Here is a 21,372-nt window from a genome sequence, read left to right as displayed (position 1 = left end):
CAATAGATTAATAGATAGTAGAGTACAATAGATTAATAGATAGTAGAGTATAATAGATTAATAGATAGTAGAGTACAATAGATTAATAGATGGTAGAGTACAGTAGATTAATAGATAGTAGAGTACAATAGATTAATAGGTGGTAGAGTACAGTAGATTAATAGATGGTAGAGTACAATAGATTAATAGATGGTAGAGTACGGTAGATTAATAGATGGTAGAGTACAGGAGATTAATAGATGGTAGAGTACAGTAGATTAATAGATGGTAGAGTACAGTAGATTACTAGATGGTAGAGTACAGTAGATTAATAAATAGTAGAGTACAGTAGATTAATAGGTGCTGGAGTACAGTAGATTAATAGATGGTAGAGTACAGTAGATTAATAGATAGTAGAGTACAATAGATTAATAGATAGTAGAGTACAGTAGATTAATAGATGGTAGAGTACAGTAGATTAATAGATAGTAGAGTACAATAGATTAATAGATAGTAGAGTACAGTAGATTAATAGGTGGTAGAGTACAATAGATTAATAGATGGTAGAGTACAGTAGATTAATAGATGGTAGGGTACAGTAGATTAATAGATGGTAGAGTACAGTAGATTAATAGATGGTAGAGTACAGTAGATTAATAGGTGGTAGAGTACAGTAGATTAATAGGTGGTAGAGTACAGTAGATTAATAGATGGTAGAGTACAGTAGATTAATAGATGGTAGAGTACAGTAGATTAATAGATGGTAGAGTACAGTAGATTAATAGGTGGTAGAGTACAGGTACATTAATAGGTGGTAGAGTACCTACACGTACGCTACGGTCACAAGACGCAGGCCTCCTAATTGTCCCTAGAATTTCTAAGCAAACAGCTGGAGGCAGGGCTTTCTCCTATAGAGCTCCATTTTTATGGAACGGTCTGCCTACCCATGTCAGAGACGCAAACTCGGTCTCAACCTTTAAGTCCTTACTGAAGACTTATCTCTTCAGTGGGTCATATGATTGAGTGTAGTCTGGCCCAGGAGTGGGAAGGTGAACGGAAAGGCTCTGGAGCAACGAACCGCCCTTGCTGTCTCTGCCTGGCCGGTTCCCCTCTTCCCACTGGGATTCTCTGCCTCTAACCCTATTACAGGGGCTGAGTCACTGGCTTACTGGGGCTCTCTCTTGCCGTCCCTGGAAGGGGTGCGTCACCTGAGTGGGTTGATTCACTGATGTGGTCATCCTGTCTGGGATGGCGCCCCCCTTGGGTTGTGCCTTGGCGGAGTTCTTTGTGGGCTATACTCAGCCTTGTCTCAGGATGGTAAGTTGGTGGTTGAAGATATCCCTCTAGTGGTGTGGGGGCTGTGCATTGGCAAAGTGGGTGGGGTTATATCCTTCCTGTTTGGCCCTGTCTGGGGTGTCCTCAGATGGGGCCACAGTGTCTCCTGACCCCTCCTGTCTCAGCCTCCAGTATTTATGCTGCAGTAGTTAATGTGTCGGGGGCTAGGGTCAGTTGGTTATATCTGGAGTACCTCTCCTGTCCTATTCGGTGTCCTGTGTGAATCTAAGTGTGCGTTCTCTAATTCTCTCTCTCTCTCTCTCTCTCTCTCTCTCTCTCTCTCTCTCTCTCTCTCTCTCGGAGGACCTGAGCCCTAGGACCATGCCCCAGGACTACCTGACATGATGACTCCTTGCTGTCCCCAGTCCACCTGGCCGTGCTGTTGCTCCAGTTTCAACTGTTCTGCCTTATTATTATACGACCATGCTGGTCATTTATGAACATTTGAACATCTTGGCCATGTTCTGTTATAATCTCCACCCGGCACAGCCAGAAGAGGACTGGCCACCCCACATAGCCTGGTTCCTCTCTAGGTTTCTTCCTAGGTTTTGGCCTTTCTAGGGAGTTTTTCCTAGCCATCGTGCTTCTACACCTGCATTGCTTGCTGTTTGGGGTTTTAGGCTGGGTTTCTGTACAGCACTTTGAGATATCAGCTGATGTACGAAGGGCTATATAAATCAATTTGATTTGATTTACAGTAGATTAATAGATAGTAGAGTACAATAGATTAATAGATAGTAGAGTACAGTAGATTAATAGATAGTAGAGTACAGTAGATTAATAGGTGGTAGGGTACAGTAGATTAATAGATGGTAGAGTAGAGTAGATTAATAGGTGGTAGAGTACAGTAGATTAATAGGTGGTAGAGTACAGTAGATTAATAGGTGGTAGAGTACAGTAGATTAATAGGTGGTAGAGTACAGTAGATTAATAGATGGTAGAGTACAGTAGATTAATAGGTGGTAGAGTACAGTAGATTAATAGATGGTAGAGTACAGTAGATTAATAGGTGGTAGAGTACAGTAGATGAATAGGTGGTAGAGTACAGTAGATTAATAGATGGTAGAGTACAATAGATTAATAGGTGGTAGAGTACAGTAGATTAATAGGTGGTAGAGTACAGTAGATTAATAGATGGTAGAGTACAGTAGATTAATAGGTGGTAGAGTACAGTAGATTAATAGATGGTAGAGTACAGTAGATTAATAGGTGGTAGAGTACAGTAGATTAATAGGTGGTAGAGTACAGTAGATTAATAGGTGGTAGAGTACAGTAGATTAATAGGTGATGAAGTACAGTAGATTAATAGATGGTAGAGTACAGTAGATTAATAGGTGGTAGAGTACAATAGATTAATAGGTGATGAAGTACAGTAGATTAATAGATAGTAGAGTACAGTAGATGAATCGGTGGTAGAGTACAGTAGATTAATAGGTGATGAAGTACAGTAGATTAAAAGATGGTAGAGTACAGTAGATTAATAGGTGATGAAGTACAGTAGATTAATAGATGGTAGAGTACAGTAGATTAATAGGTGGTAGAGTACAGTAGATTATTAATAGATGGTAGAGTACAGTAGATTAATAGGTGGTAGAGTACAGTAGATGAATAGGTGGTAGAGTACAGTAGATTAATAGGTGATGAAGTACAGTAGATTAAAAGATGGTAGAGTACAGTAGATTAATAGGTGATGAAGTACAGTAGATGAATAGGTGGTAGAGTACAGTAGATTAATAGGTGGTAGAGTACAGTAGATTAATAGATGGTAGAGTACAGTAGATTAATAGGTGGTAGAGTACAGTAGATTAATAGGTGGTAGAGTACAGTAGATTAATAGGTGGTAGAGTACAGTAGATTAATAGGTGGTAGAGTACAGTAGATTAATAGGTGGTAGAGTACAGTAGATGAATAGGTGGTAGAGTACAGTAGATTAATAGGTGATGAAGTACTGTAGATTAATAGATGGTAGAGTACAGTAGATTAATAGGTGGTAGAGTACAGTAGATTAATAGGTGGTAGAGCACAGTAGATTAATAGGTGGTAGAGTACAGTAGATTAATAGGTGATGAAGTACAGTAGATTAATAGGTGGTAGAGTACAGTAGATTAATAGGTGATGAAGTACAGTAGATTAATAGGTGGTAGAGTACAGTAGATTAATAGGTGGTAGAGTACAATAGATTAATAGGTGATGAAGTACAGTAGATTAATAGATAGTAGAGTACAGTAGATGAATCGGTGGTAGAGTACAGTAGATTAATAGGTGATGAAGTACAGTAGATTAAAAGATGGTAGAGTACAGTAGATTAATAGGTGATGAAGTACAGTAGATTAATAGATGGTAGAGTACAGTAGATTAATAGGTGGTAGAGTACAATAGATTAATAGGTGATGAAGTACAGTAGATTAATAGATAGTAGAGTACAGTAGATGAATAGATGGTAGAGTACAGTAGATTAATAGGTGGTAGAGTACAGTAGATTAATAGATGGTAGAGTACAGTAGATTAATAGATGGTAGAGTACAGTAGATTAATAGGTGGTAGAGTACAGTAGATTAATAGGTGATGAAGTACTGTAGATTAATAGGTGGTAGAGTACAGTAGATTAATAGGTGGTAGAGTACAGTAGATTCATAGGTGATGAAGTACAGTAGATTAATAGGTGGTAGAGTACAGTAGATTAATAGGTGATGAAGTACAGTAGATTAATAGGTGGTAGAGTACAGTAGATTAATAGGTGATGAAGTACAGTAGATTAATAGGTGGTAGAGTACAGTAGATTAATAGGTGGTAGAGTACAGTAGATTAATAGGTGATGAAGTACAGTAGATTAATAGGTGGTAGAGTACAGTAGATTAATAGGTGGTAGAGTACAGTAGATTAATAGATGGTAGAGTACAGTAGATTAATAGGTGATGAAGTACAGTAGATTAATAGATGGTAGAGTACAGTAGATTAATAGGTGGTAGAGTACAGTAGATTAATAGATGGTAGAGTACAGTAGATTAATAGGTGGTAGAGTACAGTAGATGAATAGGTGGTAGAGTACAGTAGATTAATAGGTGATGAAGTACAGTAGATTAAAAGATGGTAGAGTACAGTAGATTAATAGGTGATGAAGTACAGTAGATTAATAGATGGTAGAGTACAGTAGATTAATAGGTGGTAGAGTACAGTAGATTAATAGATAGTAGAGTACAGTAGATGAATCGGTGGTAGAGTACAGTAGATTAATAGGTGGTAGAGTACAGTAGATGAATCGGTGGTAGAGTACAGTAGATTAATAGGTGGTAGAGTACAGTAGATTAATAGGTGGTAGAGTACAGTAGATTAATAGGTGGTAGAGTACAGTAGATTAATAGGTGGTAAAGTACAGTAGATTAATAGATGGTAGAGTACAGTAGATTAATAGGTGGTAGAGTACAGTAGATTAATAGATGGTAGAGTACAGTAGATTAATAGGTGGTAGAGTACAGTAGATTAATAGGTGGTAGAGTACAGTAGATTAATAGGTGGTAGAGTACAGTAGATTAATAGGTGATGAAGTACAGTAGATTAATAGATAGTAGAGTACAGTAGATGAATCGGTGGTAGAGTACAGTAGATTAATAGGTGATGAAGTACAGTAGATTAAAAGATGGTAGAGTACAGTAGATTAATAGGTGATGAAGTACAGTAGATGAATAGGTGGTAGAGTACAGTAGATTAATAGGTGGTAGAGTACAATAGATTAATAGGTGATGAAGTACAGTAGATTAATAGATAGTAGAGTACAGTAGATGAATAGATGGTAGAGTACAGTAGATTAATAGGTGGTAGAGTACAGTAGATTAATAGATGGTAGAGTACAGTAGATTAATAGATGGTAGAGTACAGTAGATTAATAGGTGGTAGAGTACAGTAGATTAATAGGTGATGAAGTACTGTAGATTAATAGGTGGTAGAGTACAGTAGATTAATAGGTGGTAGAGTACAGTAGATTAATAGGTGATGAAGTACAGTAGATTAATAGGTGGTAGAGTACAGTAGATTAATAGGTGATGAAGTACAGTAGATTAATAGGTGGTAGAGTACAGTAGATTAATAGGTGATGAAGTACAGTAGATTAATAGGTGGTAGAGTACAGTAGATTAATAGGTGATGAAGTACAGTAGATTAATAGATGGTAGAGTACAGTAGATTAATAGGTGATGAAGTACAGTAGATTAATAGATGGTAGAGTACAGTAGATTAATAGGTGGTAGAGTACAGTAGATTAATAGGTGGTAGAGCACAGTAGATTAATAGGTGGTAGAGTACAGTAGATTAATAGGTGATGAAGTACAGTAGATTAATAGGTGGTAGAGTACAGTAGATTAATAGGTGATGAAGTACAGTAGATTAATAGGTGGTAGAGTACAGTAGATTAATAGGTGGTATGGTAGAGTACAGTAGATTAATAGGTGATGTAGATTAATAGTACAGTAGATGAATAGGTGGTAGAGTACAGTAGATTAATAGGTGGTAGAGTACAGTAGATTAATAGGTGGTAGAGTACAGTAGATTAATAGGTGGTAGAGTACAGTAGATAGATGAATAGGTGAACTAGAGTACAGTAGATTAATAGGTGGTAGAGTACAGTAGATTAATAGATGGTAGAGTACAGTAGATTAATAGGTGATGAAGTACAGTAGATGAATAGGTGGTAGAGTACAGTAGATGAATAGGTGATGAAGTACAGTAGATTAATAGGTGATGAAGTACAGTAGATGAATAGGTTTTAGAGTACAGTAGATTAATAGGTGATGAAGTACAGTAGATTAATAGGTGGTAGAGTACAGTAGATTAATAGGTGATGAAGTACAGTAGATTAATAGGTGATGAAGTACAGTAGATTAATAGGTGGTAGAGTACAGTAGATTAATAGGTGGTAGAGTACAGTAGATTAATAGGTGGTAGAGTACAGTAGATTAATAGGTGATGAACTACTGTAGATTAATAGGTGATGAAGTACTGTAGATTAATAGATAGTAGAGTACAGTAGATTAATAGGTGGTAGAGTACAGTAGATTAATAGGTGATGAAGTACAGTAGCCATGCACATTCTAATCATGTCTGTAACTGGCGTAATTGGTGCCCGTTGAATGATTGACACTGCTGGGTCTGGACTGGAGTACTTAGTGTTACATAATGCTACACACACACACACACACACACACACACACACACACACACACACACACACACACACACACACACACACACACACACACTAGTCAGCACAAGCCTCTGCATGCCATTAGGCAGGCAGACAGGCTGGAAGTGGCTGCAGTTTTCTGCTCTAATTGACTATTGCACTGAGGCATCCAGGGACCTTCAGCACAGCACCACTTCCTGACACACTTCAACTGATCCCAAAGCATGGCCACACACACACACACATGCACAAACTAATGCACATCCACATAAGTAAAAAACTGTCCATCAATGAGCAGAGCAATTTCCCCAACACAGGCAGTACAAAAATCACACAATCAGATCTGGACTCCCAAATGGCAGCCCATCTCCCCTCGTCAAAGGGAGTGCACTGTATAGGGAAAAGGTGCCGTCTCTGACGCAGATCTTACATGGAGGGACTTTTTCATGCGTATCCAAAAAGACCATTAATGGTAATGTTATTGGCAGTTCCTTGCACAGTACGGTGATTGTGTCCCAAAGGACACCCTATTCCCTATATAGTGCATTACTTTTGATCAGGGCCCATAGGGGCTTTGGTGACAAGCAGTGCACTATGTAGGGAATATGGTGCCATTTGGGATGCAGGCAGTGAGTCAAGGTGGGATTTGCAGAACATAACAGTTTCCCAGAATCTGAGGGCTGTGCTTCTCGGCATCCTGCTTCACACCATGATGAAAGCTTAACAACACAGCTGCTTTCTATGAACCCTGTGACAGGGGCTTTGACAGACTAGTGCCCTGTACAGGGGCTGTGACAGACTAGTGCCCTGTACAGGGGCTGTGACAGACTAGTGCCCTGTACAGGGGCTGTGACAGACTAGTGCTCTGTACAGGGGCTGTGACAGACTAGTGCCCTGTACAGGGGCTGTGACAGACTAGTGCCCTGTACAGGGGCTGTGACAGACTAGTGCCCTGTACAGGGGCTGTGACAGACTAGTGCCCTGTACAGGGGCTGTGACAGACTAGTGCCCTGTACAGGGGCTGTGACAGACTAGTGCCCTGTACAGGGGCTGTGACAGACTAGTGCCCTGTACAGGGGCTGTGACAGACTAGTGCCCTGTACAGGGGCTGTGACAGACTGTGAGTGCCCTGTACAGGGGCTGTGACAGACTAGTGCCCTGTACAGGGGCTGTGACAGACTAGTGCCCTGTACAGGGGCTGTGACAGACTAGTGCCCTGTACAGGGGCTGTGACAGACTAGTGCCCTGTACAGGGGCTGTGACAGACTAGTGCCCTGTACAGGGGCTGTGACAGACTAGTGCCCTGTACAGGGGCTGTGACAGACTAGTGCCCTGTACAGGGGCTGTGACAGACTAGTGCCCTGTACAGGGGCTGTGACAGACTGTGAGTGCCCTGTAGGGGGCGGTGACAGTGATGCCCTGTACAGGGGCTGTGACAGACTAGTGCCCTGTACAGGGGCAGACTAGTGCCCTGTACAGGGGCTGTGACAGACTAGTGCCCTGTACAGGGGCTGTGACAGACTAGTGCCCTGTACAGGGGCTGTGACAGACTAGTGCCCTGTACAGGGGCTGTGACAGACTAGTGCCCTGTACAGGGGCTGTGACAGACTAGTGCCATGTACAGGGGGTTTACATCAAGGTACTGCACGCTACAGAAACAGGGGCTCCTGTCCCTATGGGGCATTCTGTCTCGGACAAGGCTCACTTCATCTGAAACCTACATGGGGATGTCACCTCATGTACGTTTCCAACCATAGATTGAACAGTATTTAACATCATCAGATTATCCACTGATCCACAGCAGTCAACAGCTTGGCAGTGCATGACGTGTCACGTTACTGTGGACTGATGGACTGATGAGCATCAAGGCTTTTAGAGATACTTTTGTAACCCTTTCCAGCTTTATGCAAGTCAACAATTCTTAACAATTCTTAAGTCTTCTGAGGTCTCTTTTGTTCGTGGCATGGTTCACATCAGGCAATGCTTCTTGAAGAATTTGCTATCACAAAAGGGGTCCCTGGCCCCAAAACGTTTGAGAACCCCTGCTCTAAAAAAACAACAATCTTAAAGACAGATACTGTATTTCGTGCTATGGCACCTTGAACAGTAAACCAAATTCGGGAGTAGAATCAGAAATCAGAGAGTGCCTCTGACCAGTCAACCAGCATCAGGCCAGGCGTGCCCCCCCAAACAGTTATTGATCACGTCTTTGCAGCTGCTGTGCTACTCTGTGGATGGGCTGGCCTTTGTGACCACAAGTGTCCATCTATAAACAATGGCACTGGCCTCCACTCCAGACCGGATGCTTTTAATGAGGCAGAGTGCAACTCTCTCTCCTCTCTCTCCTCTCTCTCCTCTCTCCTCTCTCTCTCTCTCTCTGGGACACAGTGTTCCTGTAGAAGTGGTGGAGGTGACCTCCAGTACCACTAGAATGTTTCCTAACATAAACACTGTGGAGGAGAAACGCTATCCATCACTTAGACCCTGATAGGTCACGTCCAGTTTGGCTGAACTTCTAACCCACTACTGTGGCTAAGCAGTGAAGCTCCCTCTGTTGGCTTGTTTAGTTATTTCAAATGTAAAAAATGACTGCTTAGAAATGTTAAGTTATGTCAAATCCGAAGAAATCAAGTTGAGCTGATAAAACGTACGTTTGATAAGTTGATACCACTTAACATTTTAAGTCAGGATAGTAACAGCTTTCTACATGGAAACACCCCAGACGCTGTTTTCCCGTTCAGAGGCACTGTGCAGGCTTAAGGGATGTGTTGGCATTCTCTGTGTAACCACGGCTGAGGCAGCTCAAACATGTTCGCTATGAAGTCCGCAGCAGGACCTCCAGGGTCTTGATAGAACACAGATACACATATAATTCTCTCTCTCACTGAGAAGTGTTTACATCAGAGGTCTGTAGAAGAAGTGGTTTTTACTGATGTGATGTGACACAAGTCTGCCTGGGTTACTATCCAGAAGTGAGTTACTCAAATTCCTGCTTAGGCCGTTAACCTCCAGTCCTTCTCTAGGAATTGGCTCTGTGATGAAAATAGATAAACATGACATCTGCACATTATCTCAAACTGTTCTGATCTGCAAGTGGACAAAAAAATATACAATTAACAAGAAAACAAAGAAGACTGTGTTGGATGATCAAAACATTGATCCACTGTTCCTTTAGGAAAACATAGGAGCTATCTAACATAGGGAAACATAGGAGCTATCTAACATAGGGAAACATAGGAGCTATCTAACATAGGGAAACATAGGAGCTATCTAACATAGGGAAACATAGGAGCTATCTAACATAGGGAAACATCTAACATAGGGAAACATAGGAGCTATCTAACATAGGGAAACATAGGAGCTATCTAACATAGGGAAACATAGGAGCATAGGAGCTATCTAACATAGGGAAACATAGGAGCTATCTAACATAGGGAAACATAGGAGCTATCTAACATAGGGAAACATAGGAGCTATCTAACATAGGGAAACATAGGAGCTATCTAACATAGGGAAACATAGGAGCTATCTAACATAGGGAAACATAGGAGCTATCTAACATAGGGAAACATAGGAGCTATCTAACATAGGGAGCTACAACATAGGAAACATAGCTATCTAACATAGGGAAACATAACATAGGAAACATAGCTATCTAACATCTAACATAGGGAAACATAGGAGCTATCTAACATAGGGAAACATAGGAGCTATCTAACATAGGGAAACATAGGAGCTATCTAACATAGGGAAACATAGGAGCTATCTAACATAGGGAAACATAGGAGCTATCTAACATAGGGAAACATAGGAAACATAGGAGCTATCTAACATAGGGAAACATAGGAGCTATCTAACATAGGGAAACATAGGAGCTAAACATAGGAAACATAGGAGCTATCTAACATAGGGAAACATAGGAGCTATCTAACATAGGGAAACATAGGAGCTATCTAACATAGGGAAACATAGGAGCTATCTAACATAGGGAAACATAGGAGCTATCTAACATAGGGAAACATAGGAGCTATCTAACATAGGGAAACATAGGAGCTATCTAACATAGGGAAACATAGGAGCTATCTAACATAGGAGCTATCTAACATAAACATAGGAGCTATCTAACATAGGGAAACATAGGAGCTATCTAACATAGGGAAACATAGGAGCTATCTAACATAGGGAAACATAGGAGCTATCTAACATAGGGAAAACATAAACATAGGAGCTATCTAACATAGGGAAACATAGGAGCTATCTAACATAGGGAAACATAGGAGCTATCTAACATAGGGAAACATAGGAGCTATCTAACATAGGGAAACATAGGAGCTATCTAACATAGGGAAACATAGGAGCTATCTAACATAGGGAAACATAGGAGCTATCTAACATAGGGAAACATAGGAGCTATCTAACATAGGGAAACATAGGAGCTATCTAACATAGGGAAACATAGGAGCTATCTAACATAGGGAAACATAGGAAAACATAGGAAACATAGGAGCTATCTAACATAGGGAAACATATCTAACATAGGATCTAACATAGGGAAACATAGGAGCTATCTAACATAGGGAAACATAGGAGCTATCTAACATAGGGAAACATAGGAAAACATAGGGAAACATAGGAAACATAGGAGCTATCTAACATAGGGGAGCTATCTAACATAAACATAGGAGCTATCTAACATAGGGAAAACATAGGAAACATAGCTATCTAACATAGGGAAACATAGGAGCTATCTAACATAAACATAGGAGCTATCTAACATAGGAAACATAGGAGCTATCTAACATAGGGAAACATAGGAGCTATCTAACATAGGGAAACATAGGAGCTATCTAACATAGGGAAAACATAAACATAGGAGCTATCTAACATAGGGAAACATAGGAGCTATCTAACATAGGGAAACATAGGAGCTATCTAACATAGGGAAACATAGGAGCTATCTAACATAGGGAAACATAGGAGCTATCTAACATAGGGAAACATAGGAGCTATCTAACATAGGGAAACATAGGAGCTATCTAACATAGGGAAACATAGGAGCTATCTAACATAGGGAGCTATCTAACATAGGGAGCTATCTAACATAGGGAAACATAGGAGCTATCTAACATAGGGAAACATAGGAGCTATCTAACATAGGGAAACATATCTAACATAGGAAACATAGGAGCTATCTAACATAGGGAAACATAGGAGCTATCTAACATAGGGGAAAACATAGGGAAACATAGGAGCTATCTAACATCATAGGAGCTATCTAACATAGGGAAACATAGGAGCTATCTAACATAGGGAAACAAGGAGCTATCTAACATAGGGAAACATAGGAGCTATCTAACATAGGGAAACATAGGAGCTATCTAACATAGGGAAACATAGGAGCTATCTAACATAGGGAAACATAGGAGCTAAACATAGGGAAACATAGGAGCTATCTAACATAGGGAAACATAGGAGCTATCTAACAGGAAACATAGAGCATATCTAACATAGGGAAACATAGGAGCTATCTAACATAGGGAAAACATAGGAAACATAGCTATCTAACATAGGGAAACATAGAAAACATAGGAAACATAGCTATCTAACATAGGGAAACATAGGAGCTATCTAACATAGGGAAACATAGGAGCTATCTAACAACATAGGAGCTAAACATAGGAAACATAGCTATCTAACATAGGGAAACATAGGAGCTATCTAACATAGGGGGAATCTAACATAGGAAACATAGGAGCTATCTAACATAGGGAAACATAGGAGCTATCTAACATAGGGAAACATAGGAGCTATCTAACATAGGGAAACATCTAACATAGGAAACATAGCTATCTAACATAGGGAAACATAGGAGCTATCTAACATAGGGAAACATAGGAGCTATCTAACATAGGGAAACATAGGAGCTATCTAACATAGGGAAACATAGGAAACATAGCTATCTAACATAGGGAAACATAGGAGCTATCTAACATAGGGAAACATATCTAACATAGGAAACATAGGAGCTATCTAACATAGGGAAACATAGGAGCTATCTAACATAGGGAAACATAGGAGCTATCTAACATAGGGAAACATAGGAGCTATCTAACATAGGGAAACATAGGAGCTATCTAACATAGGGAGCTAAACATAGGAAACATAGCTATCTAACATAGGGAAACATAGGAGCTATCTAACATAGGGAAACATAGGAGCTATCTAACATAGGAAACATAGGAGCTATCTAACATAGGGAAACATAGGAGCTATCTAACATAGGGAAACATAGGAGCTATCTAACATAGGGAAACATAGGAGCTATCTAACATAGGAAACATAGGAGCTATCTAACATAGGGAAACATATCTAACATAGGAAACATAGCTATCTAACATAGGGAGCTAAACATAGGAAACATAGCTATCTAACATAGGGAAACATATCTAACATAGGAAACATAGGAGCTATCTAACATAGGGAAACATAGGAGCTATCTAACATAGGGAAATCTAACATAGGAAACATAGGAGCTCTATCTAACATAGGGAAACATAGAGCTATCTAACATAGGAAACATAGGAGCTATCTAACATAGGGAAACATAGGAGCTATCTAACATAGGGAAACATAGGAAAACATAGGAAACATAGGAGCTATCTAACATAGGGAAACATAGGAGCTATCTAACATAGGGAAACATAGGAGCTATCTAACATAGGGAAACATAGGAGCTATCTAACATAGGGAAACATAGGAGCTATCTAACATAGGGAAACATAGGAGCTATCTAACATAGGGAAACATAGGAGCTATCTAACATAGGGAAACATAGGAGCTATCTAACATAGGGAAACATAGGGCTAAACACATAGGAGCTATCTAACATAGGGAAACATAGGAGCTATCTAACATAGGGAAACATAGGAGCTATCTAACATAGGGAAACATAGGAGCTATCTAACATAGGGAAACATAGGAGCTATCTAACATAGGGAAACATAGGAGCTATCTAACATAGGGAAACATAGGAGCTATCTAACATAGGGAAACATAGGAAACATAGCTATCTAACATAGGGAAACATAGGAGCTATCTAACATAGGGAAACATAGGAGCTATCTAACATAGGGAAACATAGCTATCTAACATAGGGAAACATAGGAGCTATCTAACATAGGGAAACATAGGAGCTATCTAACATAGGGAAACATAGGAGCTATCTAACATAGGAAACATAGGAGCTATCTAACATAGGGAAACATAGGAGCTATCTAACATAGGGAAACATAGGAGCTATCTAACATAGGGGAAACATAGGAAACATAGCTATCTAACATAGGGAAACATAGGAGCTATCTAACATAGGGAAACATAGGAGCTATCTAACATAGGGAAACATAGGAGCTATCTAACATAGGGAAACATAGGAGCTATCTAACATAGGGAAACATAGGAGCTATCTAACATAGGGAAACATAGGAGCTATCTAACATAGGGAAACATAGGAGCTATCTAACATAGGGAAACATAGGAGCTATCTAACATAGGGAAACATAGGAGCTATCTAACATAGGGAAACATAGGAGCTATCTAACATAGGGAAACATAGGAGCTATCTAACATAGGGAAACATAGGCTAAACATAGGAAACATAGGAGCTATCTAACATAGGGAAACATAGGAGCTAAACATAGGAGCTATCTAACATAGGGAAACATAGGAGCTATCTAACATAAAACATAGGAGCTAAACATAGGAAACATAGCTATCTAACATAGGGAAACATAGGAGCTATCTAACATAGGGAAACATAGGAGCTCTAACATAGGGAAACTAACTAACATAGGGAAACATAGGAGCTATCTAACATAGGGAAACATAGGAGCTATCTAACATAGGGAAACATAGGAGCTATCTAACATAGGGAAACATAGGAGCTATCTAACATAGGAAACATAGGGAAACAGCTATCTAACATAGGGAAACATAGGAGCTATCTAACATAGGGAAACATAGGAGCTATCTAACATAGGGAAACATAGGAGCTATCTAACAACATAGGGCTAAACATAGGAGCTATCTAACATAGGGAAACATAGGAGCTATCTAACATAGGGAAACATAGGAGCTATCTAACATAGGGAAACATAGGAGCTATCTAACATAGGGAAACATAGGAGCTATCTAACATAGGGAAACATAGGAGCTATCTAACATAGGGAAACATAGGAGCTATCTAACATAGGGAAACATAAGCTTGTGGAATATTTACGACCAGGCAGCAATAACCTTCCATATCAACACAGTACCATACATTATGCTGTGCTGGCAGACTTGAAAAATCACCCATTCACAACAACATGTAGGACACTGGCTTTAGTGCTAAGATACTGTATGTACTTTACTGTGGAGAGTTATCTCTGTGTTCAAAATGGATTTGTCCTGGTAGGCTAGGAATGAAAAATGCTCAGCAAGTGCATTTTCTATGTAGGTGCTATAGATTACAACGGTGTTAGAGGTAGCAATATGAGTAAACACAGAGATAAGTACACAGCTGCCCCTGAAAATGCAAGGCATAGAACGACAACGGTAACAGACTAGAAGAGGTGTAGAATACATTATTATTCTTCATGAAGGAAATGTTTTTCTACCTGCATTTCAGAGCATGTTGCTTTAGCATTCAGACCACATTCAAGACAGATCCTGTAATAAAAACATATTTTTGAGTGGTATTTTCCTTTAAGAATTAGTCAAGCTGTAAAGTTTTCAAGAAGCATCACATTACTTTTTAATTTTATTTAACTAGGCAAGTCAGTTAAGAACAAATTCTTATTTTCAATGACAAAAACCCAACTCAGATCTTTGCCTCTTGGTCATACTCAGATCCCACCAACAAAACATGTTCTCCTTTCTTTTGATGTGGGCTATATTAAAAAGGTTGGTTTGAGGGCACAGCCCTACGTGAGACACCCACTTGACGTAAAAGAGTTAGTCCTATTGAATAAGAAGGTGACATTTACAGAAAGAACACACAACGACAAGGAGGTGTTGTTATCACATCTAAGATGGCATTTAAGGCCATGCTACGGTGTACAGTAGAGTCGCGTTCATTGTGGTGAATTATGACAAGCAGGGTTACAGTAACCAAACCTGCTCCAGGCTGTGTCCCAAATGGATCCCTATATAGTGACCTACAGTACTTTGACCAGGGTCCATAGGGCTCTGGTCAATCGTAGTGCACTATATAGGGAAAAAGGTGCAGTTTGGGACTCATCCCCAGTGTTTTAGAGAAAAGGTCAGGGACCTGCAGCATTGAAATCCACACTGAAACCAACACAATGTCTTGGCATGGTGGGGAGACTGAGGGGCCAGCCCACGGTGGGGCCAGCCAGGGGCCTGTGGAACTTACGTCAGCTCTTCCTGCCATTGTTGCTGTGTCGTTCTGCTGCACAGATAGAAACACAGCTGGTCAGGCAGGAAGGGAAGAACTGAGGCCATCGTGGACTCAGCGCTCCAGGGTGGTTCTAGGTACAGACCTAGGATCAGCTTCGCTCCCCCAGTCCTGACCTTAACCATGAGTGGGCAAAATGCTACATTTTCCTGAGATCAGCATCTAGGGGCAACTTCACCCTACACCGAGCTAGCCAATCAGGACACCACCTCCTCTCAAGTGTTCTAATAGGCTGTTGGATTTTGACACAAAATAGAGTGAGCGCTCTTAACCACCCAATAACACTGGATTCGGTTAACGGTATTGACATTATGATGGTTCTAAGTATACGGTAGTTAGGAACAAAATGAATCTCATTTGTTTTTAACAGGTTAATAAGGCAGTCACAGTAGCTAGCTAGAGGTTTCTCAATCATTTGCCATATAGCTCTTACAGTAGGTGTATTCCAAGGTAACTGAATGGAGTGTTATGTAGGACTTAACACAACTCCCTTCTAGACCCTTCTAGTTCTCAGAATAACAAGTGAGTGGGCAGGCAATAGGCTTGGTTCACTAGGGCAGGGTTCTCGAACCCTGTTCCTGGAGATTTCCCTCCTGGAGGTTTCCACTCCAACCCTGTTCCTGGAGAGATACCCTCCTGGACGTTTTCACTCCAACCCTGTTCCTGGAGAGATACCCTCCTGGACGTTTTCACTCCAACCCTGTTCCTGGAGATGCCCTCCTGGAGGTTTTCACTCCAACCCTGTACCTGGAGAGATCCTCCGGGCAGAGGCATTACCGGATATGAACCATCCAATAATACCAGATGACAAGTTAAGATCATTTGGATGAATGGTTGGCTCTAGAGGGAGTGGTGGTTATAGAGGGACCCTGTTGCCTGGAGAGATGGTGCTTATAGAGGAGTGTTTATAGAGGGAGTGGTGCAACCCTGGTACCTGGAGAGATCCTGCTTATAGGGCAGAGGTGCTTATAGAGGGATGAACCATCCAATAATACCAGATGACAAGTTAAGATCATTTGGATGAATGGTTGGCTCTAGAGGGAGTGGTGGTTATAGAGGGAGTGGTGCTCTAGAGGGAGTGGTGCTCTAGAGAGAATGGTGCTTATAGAGGGAGTGGTGCTTATAGAGGGAGTGGTGCTTATAGAGGGAGTGGTTCTCTAGAGAGAGTGGTGCTTATAGAGGGAGTGGTGCTTATAGAGGGAGTGGTGCTTTAGAGGGAGTGGTGCTTATAGAGGGAGTGGTGCTTATAGAGGGAGTGGTGCTTATAGAGGGAGTGGTGCTCTAGAGAGAGTGGTGCTTATAGAGGGAGTGGTGATCTAGAGGGATTGGTGCTTATAGCGGGAGAGGTGCTCTAGAGGGAGTGGTGCTCTACAGGGAGTGGTGCTTTAAAGAGGGAGTGGTGCTCTAGAGGGAGTGGTGCTTAAAGAGGGAGTTGTGCTCTAGAGGGAGGGAGTGGTGCTTAAAGAGGGAGTGGTGCTCTAGAGGGAGTGGTGCTTATAGAGGAGTGGTGCTTATAGAGGGAGTGGTGGAGGGAGCGGTGCTTATAGAGGGAGTGGTGCTTATAGAGGGAGGGTGCTTATAGAGGGAGTGGTGCTCTAGAGGGAGTGGTGCTTTAAAGGGAGTGGTGCTTATAGAGGGCTTAGTGGTGCTTATAGAGAGAGTGGTGCTTATAGAGAGAGTGGTGCTCTAGAGGGAGTGGTGCTTATAGAGGGAGTGGTGCTTATAGAGCGAGTGGTGCTTATAGAGGGAGTGGTGCTTATAGAGGGAGTGGTGCTTATAGAGGAGTGGTGCTTATAGAGGGAGTGGTGCTTATAGAGGGAGGGTGCTTATAGAGGGAGTGGTGCTCTAGAGGGAGTGGTGCTCTAGAGGGAGAGGGAGTGGTGTTTATAGAGGGAGTGGTGCTCATAGAGGGAGTGGTGCTTATAGAGGGAGTGGTGCTTATAGAGGGAGTGGTGCTTATAGAGGGAGTGGTGCTCTAGAGGGAGTGGTGCTTATAGAGGGAGTGGTGCTCTAGAGGGATTGGTGCTTATAGAGGGAGAAAGGTGCTCTAGAGGGAGTGGTGCTTAGAGGGAGTGGTGCTTTAGAGGGAGTGGTGCTTATAGAGGGAGCGGTGCTTATAGAGGGAGTGGTGCTTATAGAGGGAGTGGTGCTTATAGAGGGAGTGGTGCTCTAGAGGAAGTGGTGCTTAGGGGAGTGGTGCTTATAGAGGGAGTGGTGCTTATAGAGGAGTGGTGCTTATAGAGGTGGTGCTCTAGAGGGAGTGGTGCTTATAGAGGGAGTGGTGCTTATAGAGCGAGTGGTGCTTATAGAGGAGTGGTGCTTATAGAGGGAGTGGTGCTTATAGAGGGAGTGGTGCTTATAGAGGGAGTGGTGCTTATAGAGGGGGGGGTGCTTATAGAGGGTGTGGTGCTCTAGAGGGAGTGGTGCTCTAGAGGGAGTGGTGCTCTAGAGGGAGTGGTGGTGCTTATAGAGGAGTGGTGCTTATAGAGGGAGTGGTGCTTATAGATGGAGTGGTGCTTATAGAGGGAGTGGTACTCTAGAGGGAGTGGTGCTTATAGTGGGAGTGGTGCTCTAGAGGGAGTGGTGCTTATAGAGGGAGTGGTGCTTATAGAGGGAGTGGTGCTCTAGAGAGAGTGGACGGTTCTTCCTAGAAGCCTCTATAAATGGTTACACCAGCCAATTTTATTTTAACATATATCATAAGGCCTTTATTTGAGGGCCTAGTTATATCCTAACACACTGGTGTTAGGAATCTCCTGGTTTACAGGCCAAATCAGGCCTGTAAGTCACATTATGCTGGCTTGCAAAGTGATATGTAATTCCTACTGGAATCCAGCCAGAGTAAGGATATCCAACATTGTCAATCCCCTGCAACCTGTATTCAAAATGACTGCCAGGTTAGGGAAGATTGAATACTGAGTCTACCTCAATCATCTAAACTGGAACAACCATCTCAGTAACTAACGGGTGCAATAAATCCAACAGAAAGGATATGTTATTTATCATTGTGTAGCTTAAAGTTCATCCAAATGAATAAATGTACATGCAAAATACAGATATTACAATACATCCAAACATCTGAAAATATCCCTGCAATAGAGCTGGGAAATATTAGATATGGTTCTATGTAAAAACCCTACTTGCCTTCCAAAGAACCCTTTCTTCCAAAAAAGGTTCTTAGGATGTGAAATGTTCTAGGTAGAACCCTTTTTTCTAAGAGTGTAGTATTTGAGAGTGTGATGATTTCTCTAGACTAACTCTGTCACAGTGTTTGAGAGTGTGATGATTTCTCTAGACTAACTCTGTCACAGTGTTTGAGAGTGTGATGATTTCTCTAGACTAACTCTGTCACAGTGTTTGAGAGTGTGATGATTTCTCTAGACTAACTCTGTCACAGTATTTGAGAGTGTGATGATTTCTCTAGACTAACTCTGTCACAGTGTTTGAGAGTGTGATGATTTCTCTAGACTAACTCTGTCACAGTGTTTGAGAGTGTGATGATTTCTCTAGACTAACTCTGTCACAGTGTTTGAGAGTGTGATGATTTCTCTAGACTAACTCTGTCACAGTGTTTGAGAGTGTGATGATTTCTCTAGACTAACTCTGTCACAGTATTTGAGAGTGTGATGATTTCTCTAGCTCTGTCACAGTGTTAATATTCTGTGAATGCAGCGTGACGTTGTCTCTCACCTCTGCTGTCCTCTCTGGGGCGGCCTTGCTGCTGTTGTTGTGGTTCTGGAGGAAGCGACATCCGTCCTTGGCCAGTCTCTGGACCATCTCCAGATGGGACAGGTCCTCCTTGTCGTGCAGGGCACACACACCCCCCGGCTTCAGCGCCGGGGACACAGAGAACATGTACTTCAGGCCACAGTCCCACGACATTACTATAGAGTAGAACCAGCACGGTGTACTCCTCTCCTCCTCTCCTCCTCTCTCACAGTGCACTCCAAAGGTGTGTGTGAGGGGGATGGGCCAGGAAACCTTGAGTGTGTGTCTGTCTGGCTGTTTGTCTCTGTGTGTGTGTCTGTGAGCGCAGGTGAGTTACGGCCTCCTCTCACTGAGCCAAAGCAGATCCCTGTAGAAGCACCAACAACAGCTCCGGCTGGCTCTCTGGTTGGCCTGCAGATGCAGAAATAGAGAGATAGAGAGGGCTGTGAAACAGCAAGGACTCCAGGTGCCTCTGTTCTATATGCTTAGATCCAGAGGGAGAGAGATACTGACTGCTACTGCCTCCTTCCCTTCCCTTTCACTGCTGGGGAAGGAGGGAGGGGAGAGAGGGAGGGGATAGAGGGAGGGAAAGAGAGAGAGGGAGGGGAGGGAAGGAAGGAAGGAAGAGAGGGAGGGAGGGAGGGAGAGAGAGAGGGGAGAGACATGGAGAGAGGGAGGGCAAGAGAGAGGGGGGGAGAGAGGGGATCAGGAAACATCTGGTAAAGCACTCAAGACCAGCCCCTGCAGAGGAAGTTCCACTATCTCTACCTCCCCCTGTCCATGCTGTCTGAGGTGGGCTGGGCCTGGGTGGGTGAACACTGGGGGGAGGAGGGGGGGAAGGTAGACAGGGGAGGTAGGGGGGTTTTGGACCCCCTGAGAGAACACAGAGGTAAACACAGTGGACGAATCTGGGTTCAATTTCCAACTATGACCGACAGAGCAAGACATTTTAGTTGATAGAACATTCAGTGCTGCTGTCACAGGGTGGTCTGTCACAGGTTGGTCTGTCACAGGGTGGTCTGTCACAGGTTGGTCTGTCACAGGTTGGTCTGTCACAGGGTGGTCTGTCACAGGTTGGTCTGCCGTTGTGCTCGTCCTGTCCTTGCTCCGTTCTGTACTTTCTGTTATTGAATAGGTGGGCCAGACTGAAGAGTTGGGTGTGAGTGACATTGAAAGTCCTTTGCACACCTTAGCTCCTACAGAACCCCATTGGGATGCATGTGATGATGGCTGAGTAGGTCTCATTTGTAAATGGATTTTTATTTAATTGCCTTAGAAAATCTCTTAAGGATCCGCCACTTTTTTCCCCAATTTTTGCCTAAAATGACCCAAATCTAACTGCCTGTAGCTCAGGCTCTGAAGCAAGGAGATGCATATTATTGATATAATTTGAAAGGAACCCCTTTGAAGTGTGTGGAAATGTGGAAGGGATGTAGGAGAATATAACACAACAGATCTGATAAAAAATACTACAAAGAAAAAGCCAACCGTTCTTTTCTATTTTTTTGTACCATCATATTTGAAATGCAAGAAAAAGGCCATAATGTATTATTCTAGCCCAGGTACAATTTCGATATTGACCACTAGATGGCAGCAGTGCATGTGCAAAGTTTTAGTCTTATCCAATTAACCAATGCATTTCTGTTCAACATGTTTTATCAAGACTGCCCAAATGTACCTAATTTGTTGATTAATAGCTTTTCTTGTTCAAAATTGTGCA

At 42.0% G+C, this 21,372-nt stretch overlaps 1 protein-coding gene across 1 annotated transcript in view; it reads right to left on the bottom strand.

Moving 5' to 3' along the window:
* Positions 1-20,183, bottom strand: part of LOC112238962 (rap guanine nucleotide exchange factor 5) — a 69,097-nt gene extending 48,914 nt beyond the window's left edge. The window contains exon 1 of the mRNA XM_042315020.1: positions 19,635-20,183. Coding sequence (XP_042170954.1) covers positions 19,635-19,826 — 192 coding nt within the window. The 5' untranslated portion in view covers positions 19,827-20,183. The remainder of the gene's footprint in view (positions 1-19,634) is intronic.
* Positions 20,184-21,372: the final 1,189 nt, after the last annotated feature.

This window comes from Oncorhynchus tshawytscha, unplaced genomic scaffold (genome assembly GCF_018296145.1).
Source record: "Oncorhynchus tshawytscha isolate Ot180627B unplaced genomic scaffold, Otsh_v2.0 Un_contig_7271_pilon_pilon, whole genome shotgun sequence".
NCBI lineage: Eukaryota > Metazoa > Chordata > Actinopteri > Salmoniformes > Salmonidae > Oncorhynchus > Oncorhynchus tshawytscha.
The sequence above is the reverse complement of the archived record's forward strand: the minus strand, read 5'-3'. Positions and strand labels throughout refer to the sequence as shown.